General features: G+C 45.8%; 1 protein-coding gene across 1 annotated transcript in view; it reads left to right on the top strand.

The window, feature by feature from the left end:
• LOC127582148 (multiple epidermal growth factor-like domains protein 9) overlaps nucleotides 1-20,568 on the top strand; it is a 199,302-nt gene that overhangs the window by 138,939 nt on the left and 39,795 nt on the right. The window contains exon 4 of the mRNA XM_052037198.1: nucleotides 4,768-4,917. Within this exon, the coding sequence (XP_051893158.1) occupies nucleotides 4,768-4,917 (150 nt within the window). The remainder of the gene's footprint in view (nucleotides 1-4,767; nucleotides 4,918-20,568) is intronic.

Below are 20,568 nucleotides of genomic sequence, written 5' to 3'. Positions count from 1 at the left end.
GATTTTCTTTGGAGACTCTTGAAGTTGAGTTTGAAGTGGAAATTTCACTTCCTCCTGGTCGGCCAACACATGCCCAAACTATTTAACTTTGGCACTTTGGGAGCTATCAAAGTCCAAGACTTAGTGGGGCTGGTTCTGCAGCCTCACTCTTGTGGCTTCAGTTCAGCATTTTGACATCAATCAAAAGCAGTTTTGTACTGAATGAAATTCATAAAGGGATTGATGAGTCAAGGTCATGTTTGCTGGAGTCTGCAGAGATTATTGTTGGCAACGTGACAACGATCGGAGGACAAAGTTCTTACGTTCTGAGCCCTTGCTGCATTTTGCCTTCAGATGTGGCCTAGCTTCTGAGCTTTAGTTAACAAATCTACGATTAAATGCTCTATTTTAGAATTGCTTAAAATCCTCCCCTTGGGAATAGTTTGCAAACCATTTTGTAAAATCAGTTAAACCTAAACATTCAGCACTTGATTTTTTGGGATGTTATAAAGGTGGGAACTTCAATGACACATTAATAAACTGGTCAGAAGGAGAACAAATATCGGAGAGCATTCTAACCTGGTCTGATCTCCAGCAGTTGTTGATTACAGCTGGGGTTAGAATGCTGTGTGACACACACTGGGGTTACGATTAATGATTGGGTCTACTTGGGGAAAGCTTTGACTACAGTTAAAACAGCAATAGTTATGTAGACCTCCTTGAGAGTTGGATGCAATGAAGCCTCCTCACCGGATGTTATGGACTCTGGCAGGAACCTGCACCAGTTGGCTGCACAAAGGGCTGGACACCCCCGTTATCCCTTGCATTGGTTGGCACCTTCCCCCTCCCCATTTACTGCAAGGGACCTAAAAGCAAAACTGTACCTCTCCTTCCTCTTGGTCAGTCAGAGAGATCTTGATAAACCTCTGGTCAGGCATAACTGGAATATTGCTGCCAGTTCTAGTCACGTCCCACTGGGAAGGGTGCAAGGTTGCCTGAGAGGATGCAGAGTTTGCTGGAACAGTTCCAGGGGTGAGGGGTTTCAGCTCCAGGGTTGGACCGGAGAAACTAAGAGCAAACAATGTTGAGAGGAGCTTTGACGGTGGGTGACGGAGGAAGGGTGGTCCCGTTAGTGGATGGTTTGGGCATCAGAGGACACAGATACAAAGTGACACAGACAAAAGAGCAGTGGTGACAAGAAGCTTTCCTCGGGCACAGTGCGGTGCTGACCCGGAACCACTGGCTGCCAGGGGTCCGGAAACAGAGGCAGGCAAAGGGAGAGAAGCAAATTTCCAGGAATCAGGGCAGGGAGCGATGGAATGGGTGTGTCAGGATTGCTTCAGAAGGAGGCAGTACAGACCTAATGGGCCAAATGGCCTCCTGGTCTTGTCATGATTTTACGTTTCTTTGACGAGATAATGAAGGGTTTTCTCCCAAACATGTTTGAAGTCTGGAGTTGACCGGTTTGGGACAAAGGTTGTTCATGCAGTGGTGTTGGTTCCACTTCAGCGGCAGACTCATGAGGAAGTGTTCCAGCAACACAGCCAAGTGCAGCCGCCCGTGGAGCTCACAGTTCAGAGCCTGACATTGTCACTGCCCATCACCCGAGAGTAAGAACGACCTCTTCACATGCCTGAAGCTCTCAGGTTCCTCGCCAGGAGCATCTCCCTCTCACGGGACACTTGCATGAGGTGGGGTCGTTTCTAACAAAGACATTTACTGCACTAGACAAAGAATTCTACAACAGTACCCAGCTCGTGAAGTATGTTCAGGGAAGAAACAGTCAAAACGTCATGTGTAGCAGTGCAGGATTGATGCCGCGGTAATGATCGAGATAATTGTCTCAATTACTGCTGTCTGACTGATGAAGCACATCAAATTCTGATCAATGGGGTTGTTACCGAACCATTATACAGTTATTCCATAATCAGTGGATGTTTTAAATAGTTTTGCGAGTGATAATTTCACAGGTTTATTGTTCCTGAATTCTGTGGGGGGGGGGGGGTGATTTTCTGTGGTGGAAGAATCCAGCCCCCAGCCGCAGGTTATGCCGTTAGCTCCCTGAGCTGTTGGTGCTACACGACATGACATCCAGCCCACTCCCTGCATCACCCGACCCCTTAACACATCTTCCTCCAGCCAAGGTCTCAGGGGAACGGTCTCACCATATAATGGAATTATCCAGAAGCCTGTAACGATGCAGCACAGTGAGCAGAAAGAAATGAGTCAGGGTGCAGGGATCTGATCGGTCCTACAGTGTTTACAAAGGTACTTACAAAACTAATGCAACCTCTGTGGTGTGGCTGTTCGTGGAGATGGTCCTATCAGTAGTTGGCTGTGATCCAAGGTGGGAAATGTGATATGATCAGTATCATTTCCAGAGTACTTTATATTTTATGAAAATGCAGGAACATGGACATAGTGAAGTGATAAATTGTTCTTATGGGCAGTCACGGTAGTGTAGCAGTTAGTGTCACACTATTACAGTGCCAGCGACCCAGGTTCAATTCTGGCCGCTGTCTGTAAGGAGTTTGTACGTTCTCCCCGTGTCTGTGTGGGTTTCCTCCGGGTGCTCCGGTTTCCTCCCACATTCCAAAGACGTACGGGTTAGGAAGTTGTGGGCATGCTATGTTGGCGCCGGAAGTGTGGCGACACTTGCGGGCTGCCCCCAGAACACACTATGCAAAAGGTGCATTTCACTGTGTGTTTCAACGTACATGTGACTAATAAAGATATCAATTCAAATCAAAGGCAGAATTTACTTGCTGGGCTGACTTGCCCATTCTCTGCTGTTCAGCTGGATGGTAGAAGGGGAGGGGGTAAAAATAGAGTGTTGGAGAATGTGAGTAAGAGGAATTTATAACATAAATAGTTGGCAGATGAATTGAACAGGTATCTGCATTGGTCTTACTGCAGAGCAGAGAAGCGGCATCCCCAAAATAGCTGTAAATCAGGAATTAGAAGGGAGGGAGGGACTCAGGAAATGACAGTCAGCAGTGGGGTGAGACCGGAGCTGATGGATGACCAGTCTCTGGGCCCTGATAGGCTTCATCTCGGGGCCTGTGAGCTGGTTGGTACATTGGTTTTAATTTTGATTTGGGGAAGGTTCCATTGGGTTGGAAAATAGTCAATGTAACTTAGTGAGGGAGGCAGCGGCAGGAAGCAACAGGCTTCACATCTGTCACAGGGAACGTCCAGAAGCTATTTTTAAATATATTATGGCAGAGCATTTAGAAAAAAAATCAGGGTAATTGGGTAAAATCAACATGGTTTTGTGAAAGAGAAATTATGTTTGAACAGTTTATTACAGTTCTTTGAAGTGAAGTATGTTGTGGGCAATGGGGAACCAGTGATGCCCTGTACTTAGATTTCTGACGGCATTCAGTAGGTTCTGCAATAAGAGGGTATTGCTGAGAATAAAAAGCTCCTGGTGCAGTAGGTAGCAGAGAGTGGGCATGAATGGATCAGTTTCTGGTTGGCATAACACAGCAAGTGTGTGCGCCAGGGATTCCCGTTATCACAGATTGACGGGAATGGGAAGTTGAGGTTATGGTGGGATCAACTGTGATATCATTAAATGTGGGAGCATGCTTGGGGTTGAGGGACCCCCCTCCTCTCCCAATATGAATGTTCCCAACACTTCCATGATCCCTCATTGCACAGGTGCATGCGTGGTGAGAGATTGCTAAGCTCAGAGACCCAGAGGGAGCTGGGGACCCTGATGCTTGATTCCCAAACGGCCAGTGTGCAGGTACAGCGAATAATTATGAAAACAAGCAAAATGTGGTCATTTACTGTTCAAGGAATTGAATACCAAACTAAGGCAGTGGTACCTCAGTTACCCAGGACACTGGTGAGACCACAGTGGGAGCAATGTGTACAGTATTGGTCTTTTTTTGCATTGGAAGCACTTCAGAGAAGGTTTACTGGTCTGATACTTGGAATGATCAGGTTGTCTTATGAAGAAAAGTTGGACAGGGATTTGATTAAAGCATAAGACTCAAGGGGTGTTGATAGGGTGGATGTGGAGAGATGTTTCCTAGGATTTACTGTTTAAAAATCAGGGGTCACCGACTTAAAGCAGAGATGAGGTAAGTTTTCTTCAGTGAGAGGCTGGTGAGTCTTCGGAACTCTCTTCCTCAAAGGGCAGTGAAACTGAGTCAGTGAGTATTCTTAAGGCAGACATTCTTGATAAGCAAGGGGGTGAAAGGTTACCACAAATTGACGAGAATGCAGAGTTGAGGTTATGGTCAGATGAACCCTGCTCTCATTAATGGAGGAGCAGGCTCAGAGGCCCAAGAGAACTCCTCCTCTCCTAATTTGAATGTTAGAATTCCATGTGAACATGTTACTTACTGCAGCCTCCCTGGTTCCAGTGTGAATTAATTGTTGTTACAAATTCACAATATGACTGAGTGCGTGAGCTCTAATCAGCTCCCAGTTTGCAATAGCTGGGCTAAATATTGTACAATGTACATCTCTACATTGGTGTAATTATTGGATAAGTAGACCCAGATCTAGGGGAACATTCATCCCAGATGTTGGAGCTAACTGTGTTCATGTGTGCTGTGTGTCCAGCTGCTGCCATTGGCTGTACGGACTGAGCATCTCTGACTGCCTTTGATCATATCTCTGGAGTTAGTTGATTGCCAGTTAGGTTTATTGAATTAAAACCACGCTCCTTGCACCAGGTCATGTGGCCAGGTGAAATCTGGACCACTGTCAAAATCTTCTGCATCCATTTCTGACTGGAGCTCTCTCCTCATTTGTTTTGTTTTATTTGTCTAGGCATCTGCTTGAACTGCACTGGAAATACTGAAGGACCTAACTGCGGGGAGTGCAAGGAGAGTTTTTACAGGAAGCCTCAGGCTAACGCGACATCTGTGTGTGAGCGATGCCCCTGCTCAGTGGTGACCTCTAGTGGAAGCTGCCATCTAGGTAAGGGCCACCATCCCTGGGTACAAGCTGTCTTCAGGTTCCAGGGAGCACAACTCTTAACACTCAGTGCTTGCATGATTTTATGGATGCTAATCTCACTCTGATATTGAGATGAACACCCTTTATGTGGTTTCTCAATCAGTATTTCTGTCAGAGATCCATCAAGCCAGAGCCTTGTCTGAGAAACGAATAAACTTGTAAAATACATATAATAGGTTCAAAGCAAGAGGGAGCAAAGAGCAAAAGGGAATGACTATAATGGGCAGGAGAGAATTAAATAACAAAGGAATTACATGAGATGTGTGAAAGAGGTAATTAATCCCAATACGTAGACCACATACAAAGAACAATAAAGAGAAAAATTGTTACGTTTGCAGCATCAGAAGGATTTGTGACTTCCTGTGTGGCTGAGGACAGTGGATGTATCATTGAGCATTGGAAGCACTGCTGAATACATTCAGAAGCCAGTGTGAGACTTGCATTAGATAAAGCACCTTGTGGAAAAAAGACTCATTGTATTTGGAACAATGTTGGCAATGAGGTGCCACCCATCATTACTGCAGGGTTAGTTACCTAGTTCTGCCCATGGTGTTGATGATGTGTTGGTTGGTCCATGCAGGAAGGATGTGTGGTGGCACCTCACCCAATGCTGGGGCACCTGTCCCTCCTGTGGAGCAGGAGATCCTGGAGGGCCCCACTCCCACAACAGCCCCACCTCTGGGACAACTCATCAAATGGCACCTTGATGATTAGCAAAAATATTACCAAAGGATCTTAGTGAAAGGTTCACCCTTATGATCCCAGAAGTGAGAAATAGTATATTTGTTAGATAACCTATTAAACTGTGTGAGTGTATGTGTGTGAGAGAGAGAGAGCATGTTAGCATGAAAAGCGTGGGACATGCTGAATGGATGGGTGTGTGCAGGGAGCAGGAATGTGTGAGCTGGTGGTCTCTGAACTGGGGGTGTTCATTGTGGGAAAATGGAATTGTTTCCAAATCTGTGGACATACACAGTGCCATGTCCTGGAAACCAGTTCAAGGAAAGGGCTAGGTGGGCCTCCTGTCATTAGTAGTACAATGGAGCATCCACCAGCACAGCCACCTCTGTGTATTAATGAAAGCTGCCCATTGTAGGACAACGATCAGATCACTCCAGGCATCCTTCAGACAATCTAACGTGCAAATAACAGTCCCCGTGGCATCTGTTCACCCGGACTGGTTGGGAGAGGAACTGGAGCCAAATAATGGAGACAGCTCCACAACAGCAACAATATCTCTCAGTGCCTGTGGGAGTGTGATCTGTGGGCTGGTCACCTGTCCACCACAGCATGGCCATGTGTGGATAGACCTCCATCAGGGCAGGCAGGAGCCACCTCTAAGCTTCAGGTCCTGTTAACAACAGTGGGCAGCACAGTGACCAAGCACCAGTGGGCAATGTAATTTACTCCTTCCTTTGTCTTTTCATAGTTTGAATTTCTATTGGTTTTGCCCTTCCTCCTTATTGTTTGGTTGTTCTGATTCACTGACATTGGAGCAGTTCATCACCTCCTCACAGAATCTGAAGGGAAGGTCTGTGTGGAGTGGGGAAGTTCTCACCGCCCTCTGTCAGACCCTAACTTTTAAAATAACTCAAAATGTGTACAGCAGCTTTAACATAATAAGGTGTCCCCTGGCATTTCACACAGGGTATTATCAAATATCGATTCCTGACATAGTGAGATAAGAACGCACTGCCAGTTGAGGCAGAGACTCTCACAACATTTAACCAGTGTCCGGAGCAGCACTTGAATCACCAAGGCACAGCAAGCAACAGGTCAAGTGCTGCTAAATGAGATTGGTGTAGATGGAACTTGATGGTCAACAGCGACTCGGAGGGCTGAAGGGCCTGGTTCTGTGTGCGTGCTTCTATGAGTCTAGGAACAAAGGATCAGGAGGAGGCTATTCTGCCCTTCAATGATGTACTGTTATTCAGTGTGATCACAACTAACCTATGACACACCTCCATATGCCTGCCCTTTCTCCATTTCCCTTACCACCTTGGGACAACAAGAGTCCGTCGTTCTCAGGCCCTGCACCAATCACTGTGTAGAAATGTTTCCCAACGCCACTCCTGAAGCCCATGTTCTCTGCTTGAGGTTCCACTCTCCTCTCTGCAGCCACTGGAAGGAGCTCCTTGCTGCCTGACCTGAGCATCGTGCAATCAAATCATCCTTACCCCTCTCACGTTCCAGTAGTCAACCCTGCTTTGTGGAAGCACAGCTCATAATTTAACCCTTGGAGTGCTGGGATCTGCACTGGACTCCCCCACATCCCACCTCCCTCCAAGCCATGAGATGTAGGACTCAGAACCATTGCTGGGGTGGACTCCATAACCTTGTATTGCTTCAGCATAACCTCCACCCACATGTTCTCTGGTCCTTTACATCTAAAAGCCAGCAATATTTTAGCCTTTTCCATTGTTCCCTGTACCCATCCTTGGCATTTTAATGGTGTCTGTGCAGAGGTCTCAAGTCTGCTTTGACCTCTGCCTCTCTTCCCTGTTTAGGGAGCACTTTAACCTGTCGATTTAAAGTCCAAAGTAAAGATCACTTATTTGCCTTCACCAAAACCCAAGCCCTGCCGTTTGTCCATTTTCTTCATCCTTTAACATCTCTTTGTCATGTTATGCTTCAGCCTTCACTGCTGACAACAGCCTGTCTTTACTTATGTCACATTGGGCTGTTAGCTGCGTTGTAAGTGGTCCATTCGGAAGCATTTCCAGACCTGTGAAACCTTCATTTGCTTTCCATCAATTAACAGGAGATTGAGCTGTCTGCCATTCACGTTGTTAGAAGCCAATTAAGGTGACCCGGCACATCTCCTGAATGTGTAAAATGCGTGGTCCAGTAACCTGTGCATTGAGCGTTCATTCCTGCTGAGATATAGCCTTCCCCAGTACTCAAGTCAACTGCACATAGATTCCGCAACAGGATTCTTTTCACTGAATTCTTTGGAAAGAAAATAACATGTTGACAAGTCAGGGAGCATTATCTCAGCTACCTCCCTGTTTTTCAACTGTACAAAGGACAATTCTTTCATGGTGCTTTTCTCATATTGAAGGTTGCTTTGACAATTACTGCTGCTTTACATTAAAGGGGTAAATATAGAATGTTACATTGTCAGCAGCGTGTTGTCTGTGTCAGTGAGTGCAAAAGACCTGTAATTTATGTGTACAGCTAGATCTGAAACGTTTCTCCCAAATACAAGAGCAGTCTGAATCACACAATTACCAGCATGATAGTCTGTACTTATCTGGTTGTAGATGGGCAGGCATTAAAGCAGCGGTCTATTTAACCTCCTGCCTTTGCCAGTTGAATTGCTTCATTGTTTCCCTCACCCCTGTTCACTGCAGTATAAGCGTTTTCAGCTGGCCACGTGGTGTGGGTACATTGCAGAGGAGTGAAATGGGTCCATGAGCAGGAAAGGAGTGGAAGGATACTGTGACAGGGTGTGATGCAGTCTGGTGGCAGGAACCTCCTGGAGCAGAAACATCAGCACAGACCCATTGGCCAAGGGCTGTGGGTCCTGAGCAGATACTTCTCTTGCTGTCTTGGCGAAGCAGCCAGCATAATCAAAGACCCCACCCATCCAGGACATTCTCTCTTCTCTCCTCTTCCATCGGGTAGAAGGTACAGGAGCCTGAGGGCACGTCCCACCAGACTTAAGGACAGCTTCTACCCCACTGTGATAAGACTATTGAACGGTTCCCTTATACGATCTACCTTGTTGTGACCTTGCACTTTCTCTGTAGCTGTGACACTTTACTCTGTACTGTTATTGTTTTTACCTGTACTACATCAACGGACTCTCTACTAACTCAATGTAACTGCACTGTGTAATGAATTGACCTGTACAATCGGTTTGCAAGTTTTTCACTGTACCTTGGTACAAGTGACAATAATAAACCAATACCAATACCTCAGGCCCCGAACTTTCCATGGTAACCCAGTGATTCGGATCTATGGGCCAACCATAGAATTTACCCATGTATTAATTGAAATCTCAGGAGCAATAATTTTTAAATCAATAAACACTTTGTGTTAAAAGCATGGAGTTGATGATAGGGATGGATTAAAATAAGAAGAAGAAACTGCCCCTTAAAGCAGAGGTAACAGGCATGGGACTATACTTTACTCTAGTGAAGCATATGATTGTCATTATTATAGACTTGTACACCACAGAAACAGGCCCTTCAGCCCACCGTGTCTATACTACATCTACACCAATCCCACTTGCCTGCATTAACTCCACACCCCTCTGTGCCCTGCTCATTCAGGTACCTGTCCAGATGCCTTTTAAATGTTGTTCCTGTTCCCTCCCCCACCCCCTCTGGCAGCTTGTTCCAGATACCAACTACTCTGTGTGTGAAACATTTACCTCTCAGATCCCCTTTAAACCTCTCCCTCTCACCTTAAACCTTTACTCTCTAGTTTTAGACACATTAATGCCACCTGAGCCTCTATGAACGATGACTGTATTACAATCACTTCCAGATCCCCAGCTTGTCGCTGGTATTGACATCACAAACCCTAGTTTTGCCGCACACCCATCGCCAGTGCTCGTTTGACGAACACCCAGCTTAGGGCGAAGGGACTTCAGAAAATTCTCCTCCGTCAGTCACTGAAGACTTCAACCTGCAGGCGATCACAATCACGTCAGCCCATCACCAAGGAGCTCAGCTGCTTGTTAGTCAGGAGCTCTTCCAGCTCTGTGATGGATCTTCACTCTCAGCAGACTACTGCCTCCCTCACCGAGGGACGAGGGGAGCTCCATCCAGTTGAAAAAAAATGAGATTTGTATTTTAAAGAAAGAGTAGATGTGTTGAAGTGTAAAGTCTCAGGTGGTGGTGGACCTGTGGAATTCCCAACCCCAGAAGGCAGCAGAGGCCGAGTCGATGGATATATTTAAGAAGGACCGTTGAGTTGAAAGGCCTGTTTCATCCTGTATAACTCTACAGAGATAGATTTCCAGACACAAAGGCTAACGAGAGGTATTGGGAGAAAGTGGAAGTGAGGTGTTTAGCTGGAAGGTCAGCCGTGGTCGCACTGAGTGGCAGAGTAGGCTCGGAGGTCCAAATGACCTCTGGTTCCATGTTTCTACGATGATCTCCAGGAGCAGCATGAGGTGTGAGAGTCACCTTCTCTGGTGATGAGTTTGTAAAGTTACGCACCAACATTGGGCCAAACAACTGCGAGATGTGTCAGGAGAGCCACTCAGGAACCCGAACAAAAAACAGCTGCATTTCAACAGTGTCCTGTGGCTGCAGTCTCCTACTGCCCATCCACCCGAGACCTGACGGTATCACTTACTGATGCTGCTTTAAGAAGCCTTTCATGACATTGTATATATTACAGCAGTAATGTGGGCTTCTGGTTCACTTAATCGTCCATGTGCAGTGATAAGAGTCCGACTCCCTGAGTGTTGTAGTAAAGTTACACATCGATAACAAATCAGATTCTAAATTGGAACCGAGAAAAGAGAAGCATATGGATAAGACGTCAGCTGCTGATGTGTGCTGCTCTGTTAGGGCATTAGAATAAACTCCTTATCGTCAGTAAAAGGAAGAGCAGAGGCTGCAACTAATTAGTGTCAACAAAGCAGCCAGTCCATCACCAATTAATCTCTCTGCAGTTGGAGGCAAAGGAAAGGATGAGGTTGGTTTGCAAGTCTAAAGAGAAGAGAAAGAGGAGACAGATTGTCTGCCAAAGGAAAACTGCAGAAGGCTGCAGTGCAAAAAAGATTTGGGGATCTCTGTACACAGGAGCAAGCTGACAAGGGCAGCAGGTGACAGGGACTATTGGAATTTTGGCCCTTATTTCAAGGGGGTTGGAGTATAAGAGTGGGGAAGTCTTACACAAGGCACTGGTGAGACACATCGAGAGTACTACAGCTAATTCTGATCCTTCTGTTGGAGGAGGGATACCATTTTAATGGAGGCAGTTCAGAGAAGGTTCACTTGGATGGTTCTGGGTCTGGAGGGATTCTTCTACAAGGAAGGCTTTAACAGGTTGGCACTCATTGGAATTTACAAGAATGAGAGGCAATCATGGAAACAGATAAGAAGCTTTGAGGGCTGGACAGGGTGAGAGGACATTTCCTCGGCAGGCCCTCAGTGTTCACTGAGCCAAGGAAGAATTTTCTTTTCTCACTGAGGTGTGAGTCTTTGGTCCACAAGCTCCCTAACCCAGCACACCCTCAGGGGCAGACCCTGTGTCCACACTCCAGGGTGCTCCCTCTCTTCAGTTCAAATGCAGTGTCCAGAGGAGGCTGCTGTTACTGTACTGGGGAAGTAAAGAAGAATTGTGTGAGCGGCTTGTTCCCCAGTGATGGTGCCAGGAGGGGGGTTGCTGCTGACAAAGGCGGGGAGTTTGTGTCCCCTGGGAGTAATCTGACTGTTGGATAACCCACCCACAGAGCTCCTGATCGGGGATGGGGGGCTCCGTCCTCTCCCTCCTCCCTCCTCTGCCATCTGAGACCTTCCAACATCTCCTGGCCAACTCACCTCCAAACTCTGTGGCACATCTTGTAACTGTGCATTCTGAGATGGAAGGTAACATTCATGCTCCCCCCATCCTTGGGAACATTGTTCCCATCTGTCCCTGGACTGGCATTTAAGGGGATGGACCCATTTCAGGTAACTGCCATCAGTGCAGACGGACAACAGGATTGGCAAGGCCGTGGTGGGCTGAAGGGCTGTTTCTGCACTCTACAACACTCTGACTATGGCTGTAGTTGACCTTTCCGTCAATGATCCCTCAGTCATGACGCCTCACTGGATCTTGCTTTGTGTTTCCCTTTAACTACCATTAGCGCTGAGCTCAAAGTACACCTTGCTCCCTCAGTTCTATCTTCAACTGACAAAGATCCAGAAATACGTAAGTATCTGTTAGTTGGCATTACTTTGGGCTGGTGCAGCGAGTTATGCAGCTGTCTCACACCTCCATCATTGTTGATCCCGGATCCTGATTGTGTGGAGTTTATCCATTCTCTCTCTGACTGCCTGGGTTTCCTCCAGGTTCCCCAGTTTCCTCTCACATCCCAAAGACGTGCTGGTGGGTCAGTTGTCCCTGGTATGGTGTTGGAAGGAGAATCGGGGGGTTGATGAGCAACCAGACAGCCAGATAAATGGGATTGTTCTGAGAACCAGCATAGACTCTGTGGGCTGAATGGACTCTTCTTCCACATCGTAAAGGAATGAGAATAAACTGGGAATTGATGTGAATGGCCAACAGCAGTTTTCACTTTTCACCTCTGGCTCCAAGTCTGTGCCCTCGATATCTTCACTTTAAACCCCCTGAACCTATGGAACCATAAAAACTGGAGGTGACTTTTAGAGTTATGGATTTTTAATTCGCGTCTTATATGAGTTCACCTTATATTAATGGGTAAAACTCTTCAGCTTGTGCTGAACAGATCAGTCATTTGCAGTGTGCCACGTTTCCATCACAGTGTGGGGGTCAGGGCTCCGAAGGTGATCTATTTTTAAACCTAAAGTACGTGCACTCAAGATTGAGAGGCACATAAAAATGACAAAAAAAATTGGACATTATAACAAGGAAAATGAAAAAAACTGCTGATCACTGGATACAAACGGAAGAATTTTAAGACTGCCTCGGCTGTTTAAGGCAGGCAGTTTTACTGGGGTAGGGTAATATTATCGAGCACGGATCTCGGATACGACATGGGGAAGGGCCAGCAGAACGAGGAGACCATCCAGCCCAGCAAGTTCGTGGCTGATGTTTCTCATCATCTGTTTTCCTGCCAGATCCAATGTCCCTGATCCCCCGAATGTCTAAAAATGTAGCAGTCCCAGCCTTGAATGCAGTCCTCAGCCAAGAACATGGGATGGGCAAATGGAGCTCCCTATACAAGCCGCTGAACATTAAACCTTAATGAGCCTGTCACTTGCTTGCTTATTGTTCAGACCATCAAGTACATGCTGGTTCCCAGCAGAACAATCCCAATGCTGGTTTCCAGCAGAACAATCCCAATGCTGGTTCCCAGCAGAACAATCCTAATGCTGGTTGCCAGCAGAACAATCCCACTGAACCCGTTCCCCTCCTTATTTCCCTGCGGCTCTGCAACCTACCTGCTAAAGAACAATTAACAGTGAGCCTCACATCAGCTAAACCATGACAATCTGATGCAGGGATTTCCAATCATCTCTCCATTCAAGGGAGGATGGAAAGGAGGCAATTATTCTGTTGTCCTTCAGTAGAAGAGCTAAGGATTTAATAACTGCAAGACAAACCTGCAGAGGCTCAGCACAGTGATGATAGCATTGGGATAGGCACTAAAGTTGTGCAGAAAGTACAAAGTTCAGCCGGCTTATCTCCCAGCGTCCATCCCTGGTCAAGTTAATTTGAGTTAGAAGCAAGGTTTAAAAAAGGAAAACGAAAACAACCAGGTAACGGAATGTGGTGGAGGGGTTAAAGAAAGAGCATCAGCAGTGGTAAATTAGATCTCGCTGCTGGAGGAGCCCCTGCTTCAGGCCAATTGCAAATACAGAGGGAAGTCACCTGGTCAAAAAGATAATGAGATGCTCCACAGTAACAGATGTTGACTCAAGAATTGGAAGTTGAACACCCTCTGTCTCTGTAAGACAATGTGCACTCTTGGTATTGGTATTGGTTTATTATACAATTATACCAATTATATTGGTATTATACCAATACCAATTGGCTTGTTGGTTAATGTATCAAAAATATTTCTTTGATTTGGGACAGACAAAACATTTATAGATTCTACACAATAATTAGCACTGAAATACTGCACTCGAACAGTGAAAAGTTTATTTTTGAAGTGGTGGAAATTTTATGCCAAGTCTTATACTCAGCCCATGAGAGTGGAAAATCTCATTACAGAGAGGAAAGGTTTTAGCCTGAAAACATTGTCACTGAACCATTAAGGTAGAGAAAGTTGTCTTTATGACTGAACACTGTGACACCAACATGATTAACGTGATTTTTTTCACTAAACTAATTGCCCTGATCAAACAGGGGTAGAGATTTAATATCTTTTGTAAGGATTGCAGGCCAATGGCTGCACCGATTCACCCAGTAGACTGATGCACATGTAGTATCAATGAGTCTTCAAATTGTTTGCTATCGACATAATTGCAGCATCACTTACCTCTATCTCTGCTAGAAGAATCAAGATCTTCAACAGATGTCACAGAGTCATAGGGTCAAACAGCAAGGAAACAGGCCCTTCGGTCCAAATGGTCTGTGCCGACCAAGATGTCCATCTAAGCTAATCCCTCTGCACTCTTTCCAGATTAATGGCATCTTTCCTATCGCAGGGTGACCAAAACTGAACACAATATTTCAAATGCGGCCTCACCAACGTCTTTCACATAATGCCCCAACTTCTATACTCAGTGCCCTGACTGATGAAGGCCAGTGTGCCAAAAGCCTTCTTCACCACCCTCTTTACCCTTGATGCCACTTTCAGGAAACCATGTACTTGTACTCCATGGCCCCTCTGTTCTACAGCACTCCCCAGGGCCCTGCCGTTCACTGTGAAAGTCCTACCCTCATTTGTCTTCCCAAAATGCAACACTTCGCACTTATGCGAATTAAACTCCATTTGCCATTCCTCGGCCCACTGACCCAGCTGATCAAGGACCCACTGTAAATCCTGATAACCACCTTCACTGTCAATAACACCACCTACTTTACTGTCATCTGCAAACTCACTAACCACACCTTGTACATTCTCATCCAAATCATTGATATCGATGACAAGCAACAATGGGCCCAGCACCAACCCCTGAGGCGCACCACTAGTTACAGGTCACCAATCCGAGAAACAACCTTCCACCATCACCCCCTGCTTCCTACCATCAAGTCAATTCTGTACCCAATCAGCAGCTCTCCCTGGATCCCATGCGATCTAACTTTCCATTGCAGCCTAACATGTAGAACCTTATCAAAGGTCATATAGACCACGTCTACTACCCCGCCCTCATCGACCTTCTTGGTAACTTCTTCAAAACACTCAGTCAAATTTGTGAGACATGACCTCTCACGCACAAAGCCGTGCTGACTATCCCGAATCAATTCCTGTCTTCCCAAATGCTTGTATATCTTAATCCTCAGAATCCCCTCTAGTAACTTACCTACCACAGATGTTAGGGTCACTGGTCTATAGTTCCCAGGTTTTTCTTTGCAGCCATAAAGGAACAACATTGGCCACCCTCCAGGCTTCTAGCACTTTATCCGTTGCTAACGATGATGCATATCTCTCAGCCAGGGCTCCCACAATTTCTTCTCTAGCTTCCCACAGTGTTCTTGGACATACCTGATCAGGCCCAGGGATTTATCTACCTTCATAGGTTTCAAGCCATCCAGCGCCTCCTCTGTTGTAATGCAGACCATCCTCAAGGCCTCCCCATTTACCATCTCAAGGTCTGAAGTTTTCATGTGTTTCTTCACGGTAAAAACAGAAGAGAAATATTCATTAAAGACCTTGCCCATCTCCTGCGGCTCCACACAAAGATGTTCCCTTTGGTCTTTAAGTGGCCCTGTTCTCTCTCTAGTTACTCTTTTTCCCTTAATATACCTATAAAATTTACTTGGATTCTCCTTAATTTTCTTGGCAAAGCTATCTCATTGCCCCCTTTATTGCCATTCTTTGAGCATGTTCCATTGTGCAGGATCACCTGGCCCTGCAGTATTACCCGCCCCTGACCTGATCCTGCAGTATTACCTGCCCCTGGTCCTGCAGTATTACCTGCCCCTGATCCTGCAGTATTACCTGCCCCTGATCCTGCAGTATTACCTGCAATGAATTAAACTTTGCCTCCACTGTTTACTGTCGCCGGTTCCCCGAGTGACGAACATCACCAGCGGCTGCCCTTTCTCTGCACTCTGCAGAGGAATGGGTGTACGGTGCCCACCCCTGGAGCAGAGCCATCCTCTGTTACACTAGTTATCACCACGGTCACAGCAACACGTGAAAAGGTGGTTGTGCTCATTTGACAACCTTCCGCTCATCTCGTGACAAAATGAACTCAACATTGCACGTCATTCCTGTGTCAGACTGCTGCACAGAGCAGTGTCTCGCATGGATGATCTTTAACTGCTTGTCGGACAATTTTTGCTGACGATAATTTCTTGATCGATCGGTGGTTGTGCCATGGAAGTGATGTATTTGTGGCACCTGTCGTGAAGGTTAGAAGTAACAATCTGCTGAACTTTCCACTGGAATTCCGATCCGAGGGAAATGTGAGTGCACTGGTGTATGATCAGGCTAGGCTGAAGCTTTGGATCAAGACATATTTCCTAGTGGTAAACATTGTCCAAATGGACTTTGGTGCAGCATTTGACAAGGACCCCCATGGAAGGCTGGTCCAGAAGGTTAAGGCACTGAAATCTAAGGCGAGCTGGCTAATTGAATCCAACACTGGCGTGGTGATAGGAGGCAGAGGGTGGTGGTGGAGGGATGCTTTACTGATGGGACGTCTGTGACCAGTGGTGACCACAGGGATCACTGCTGGGGCTCTTGTCTGTGATTATCTATCAGTGACTTGAATGTGAATGTAGGAGGTATTATGAGTAAGTTTGTGGATGACATGAGAGTTGGTGGTGTTGTGGATGGTGAGGAAGGTGGTCTGCAGCTTACACTAGGATATAGATCAGATGGAAAGTTGGGTGGAGCGCTGGTGAATGGAAGTTAATCCCAAGTGCGGAGTGATGCATTTTGAGTGGTATTTAGACAGTAAGTGGCAGGGAGCCAAGAAATGTTGATGAATAAAATGACACTGGGGTCCAGGTTGACAGTTCCCTGAAGGTGGCATCACAGGTAGATAGGCGGTGAAGAAGGCATATGGTGGGCTTGGCTATGTGCATCGGGGTGTAGAATATAAAAGTTAGGGTGTTATGTTGCAACTTTACAAAATACTGGTTAGAGCACATTTGGAGTATCGCGTGCAGTTCTGGTCACCACACTGTAGGGAGGATGTGGCTGCGCTGGAGAGGGTGCAGAAGGGATTCACCAGGATGTTGCCTGGATTGGAGGACTTTAGTTTTGGGGAGAGACTGGATAGGCTGGGCCTGGATACGAGGGGAATTTTTTACACAGAGGGAGGTTGATATCTGGAACCCGTTGCCAGAAGAGGTGGTGGAGTCAGATACACTCACTACATTTAAGAGATATTTAGACAGACACAAGTAGGCAAGGCGTGGAAGGATACAGACCTAATGCAGGCAAATGGGACTAGTGCAGATGGGCAAAATGGTTAGCATGGACTTGGTGGGCTGAAGGGCCTGTTTCTGTGCTGTACGACTCTATGAGCCTACATTTGAGGTTGTGGTCTGGGTCTAATATTGATCTCACCTACACTGTGCAATGTGAATTCATTGTGTGAATAGGCAGGTTCTACCTGGAGCCACTTACAACTGTCATAAGCTGTAGAAAAATTCAGTCATTGTTTTATTAGAAACCCAGTTTGTAGATTATCTTCCTAAAATGCATTAGTCATACACATAAAGCACCCGATCCTGTCATCGTCAGTTAACAGCAACCTCCACGCGATGGGGACTAATCCCTGTTATTACAGAATGAATGGATTCAGCCCCTGCAAATCTACAGTCAAAATCTGGTCATTTGTGTCTGATCCATGAGGACCAAATAACCTCATAAGTTCAACAGCAGTGCCAATTGAGCTCGATAAAGCTCACTGTGCAGACATTACAAGAAGGCTTCTCTTTGTCCTCATTGCCACTGAACATGTAGATAAACATCTTTATTAAGTGTCAGGATGCCTGACTCCTTGAACCCAGTATCAGGGTTGGCAGCTACCATGCTGGGTTCCTGCTGGTTTACAATCCACCACAGCTTTGCTTCATTTCCAGAACAGAACAAGTCCATAACGTGGGCCTCTGTCATTCTCCATAGAGTTTAGCCTGGGTATGAAATCAAAACCTGACCTCTCCTAACCCGATGCTATCCAATCAGGATGAGCCCAAACCCCAGAATTTGCCAGTTTTTGTTAACTGGTCTGGGCCAACAGGTAATTGATGCACAGAGTCAGGAACTAGGCTCGTTTTCCCAGACCTGTAACTTACCAAGCAGAACCTCCCACCAGAGCAAGGATACACTCAGTAAACCCACCTGATTGCTCCAAGCAACAAAGCAAAGGAGTTCGAATCCCAGCTCACCAGGCACACCAAGTGGGACTGGCATCAGGATCGTGTCAATCACAGGGATTGTGTCTCCTCTCCTCTCTCTGCAACTGCAACTATCTTTGTTTTATGACTTTTCCTAATTCCAAAGGTAGTCATTGCCCTGACACATTAACTCTTATCTCTCTCTCTGCAGATGCTGCCTGACCAGCTGAACATTTCCAGTATTTTCTGTTTATATCTCAGATGTCCAACAAATGCGGTTCTTTTGCTTTTCATAAAATTTTCTGAGTTTTGTGCCATGATATAGAAGCATAAATAGGTTTATACACCGGTATGAACATCAGGACACACAGCTAATCATGTGAATGTGTTTGTATTGATATTTTCCATTGATTTTAATCAGCAAAGATTGAAAACTGATGCACTAGGTTGGAGATCTGTTCAAGATTTCCAGACTTAAAGTAGCAAGAATGGACATCAGTGGCCAGAATGGGTTTGCTTATTTAAACAACTAAAAAGTGATAATGTAATTAGTTTAGAGGGTATTTGGCTGGTAATTGCATCTCACTGCTGGTCATGTATGGGACCTTACAATTAAAAGGGAATTAGTTTATTTATGTGAATTCCTATTCATTCAAATATGGAAGTCTGAAGTTATAAAGAAAGTATATTTTTATATTATCAGTGTTTCGATCTTCCTACATTCCGTGTGTGACAATACTATTGCAGTTTAACCAAGTATGCGCTGCTGATCTTAAATTTGACCTGTTCATCCATCCCTCCTCCACACTCCCTCCCTCCTCCTTACTCACTCCCTCTTCCCTCTGTCCTCCACACTCCCTCTCTCCTCTACACTCCCTGCCTCCTCCCTCCACTCCCAACCTCCTTCCTGTACTGTTGTAATCACTCTTGACTTCACTAGGTTCCCTGTAGGACTTTTTAAATCATTTTATTATGCTATATTCACAGCACCAGCCAGTACAGTTTAATAACTATCAATAACTGGCCTATACTGTCTAATAACCATCAAAAACTTGCTCGTACTGTTTACTAACCAATGATAACAAGCGAATGCTGCCCAATAACTGTCAATAGTGAAACAATAACTGTCATTCACCATCCAATACTGTTTAATAACTGTCAATAACCAGCTAATATTGTTCATTAACAAGCCAGGAGCCATGATCCTTTGGCATTACGGTGAGAATCCGGGGTTATCTGGAGATGTGAGCTGTGCAGAGACCATAGGCCTCTTTGGCAGCTGTTGCAGTTCACTGTGTCCTGGCCTTGCATTGCAAAGGGAGTTTTCTTTCTGCATCTGTTTTGCTAATGAAAGTACTCACATTTATGCTATTTTATTGCATCCTCAGTATTACAGTCACTGGCCAAGAAGTCTGCTGTTTATTTCAGTGCTATGGCATTGAAAGTAGACTTTACCCAATGTAAACAGCAATCGTGACCATTCCCAGATCAAACCATGTCATTCTGGAAATTTAACCGGACTTGACTGATAGCCAGATGGAAATTCAGCCTTAGAAGTGCATCAGTGAAAGCCTTTCCCATGGGACATTCTTGGAGTATTCCAGAGGAAATTATTCCACATTTTCAGTGTGGTCCTGAGACAACTGGGCTCCATAGAGCTGCAATCACAAGAGAAAGTGTGGGAAATCCCCAGCAGGTCAGGCACTATCTGTACAGAGAGAAGCAGTTAATGTTTCAGGTCAATGAACTGGTGAGAATTGGCTCCCTAATTCCTAGTTCTGACCTCCACACACCCCACAATGTCCTGAACTCTGGCCAGCCAACTGCATCCCCTGCATGGGTACCAGTTGGCCAGCCTTGATCCCAGACAGTAGAATGGGGTTCCTTCTGTCTGCCACAGCTCATGGCCAAAGCAGACATTGGTGCACCACTCGACCTACAGCACACCTTCTACACCAGTTGACCATCCATCCCACTGTTGTTGGGACATGGATGGATGTTCAGTGGTCTGTGTAATATCCGGTTGAGTGCAGAGAAAGAGCTTTCAAGCATTTGTGTCTGTGTTCAGTGTGTTCAGAGCTGCCAGTTAGAAATCGTTCTGTAGAGCAAATACTCGTAAGCTGATCCAGTCTCATAAGTATTCTAGTGGAGTTACTATCATGCCTGTTAAATTTTAAATGTACCATCAACACATCCTCAAAGCTGGAACTTAATGGCATAATACAGTGAGGTATCTACAGTGAGACAGGAAACCCCTACACATACAGCGAAGAGTGACAAACCGTGGGGGGAGTGACCAATGTCTCCTCCCCCAGGGTGTGGGATCTGGAACTGCTCCTGCTACCTCCTGTGAGATCCAGTCAGGCTTTTCATCACTGCAGCAAAACGTCTAGCCCTGTTACTCCAGTCAATTTGGTCTGTCCCTTTCTCTGGTTCAGTGTCAGGTTCCTCAGGATTTCCACATGCTGTAGGTACGAAGAAATCATTCAACTGCCTCCT

The sequence above is a fragment of the Pristis pectinata genome, chromosome 23 (assembly GCF_009764475.1).
Source record: "Pristis pectinata isolate sPriPec2 chromosome 23, sPriPec2.1.pri, whole genome shotgun sequence".
In the NCBI taxonomy this organism is placed as follows: domain Eukaryota; kingdom Metazoa; phylum Chordata; class Chondrichthyes; order Rhinopristiformes; family Pristidae; genus Pristis; species Pristis pectinata.
Note: the sequence above shows the minus strand (reverse complement) of the source record. Positions and strands in the feature narration are given on the sequence as shown.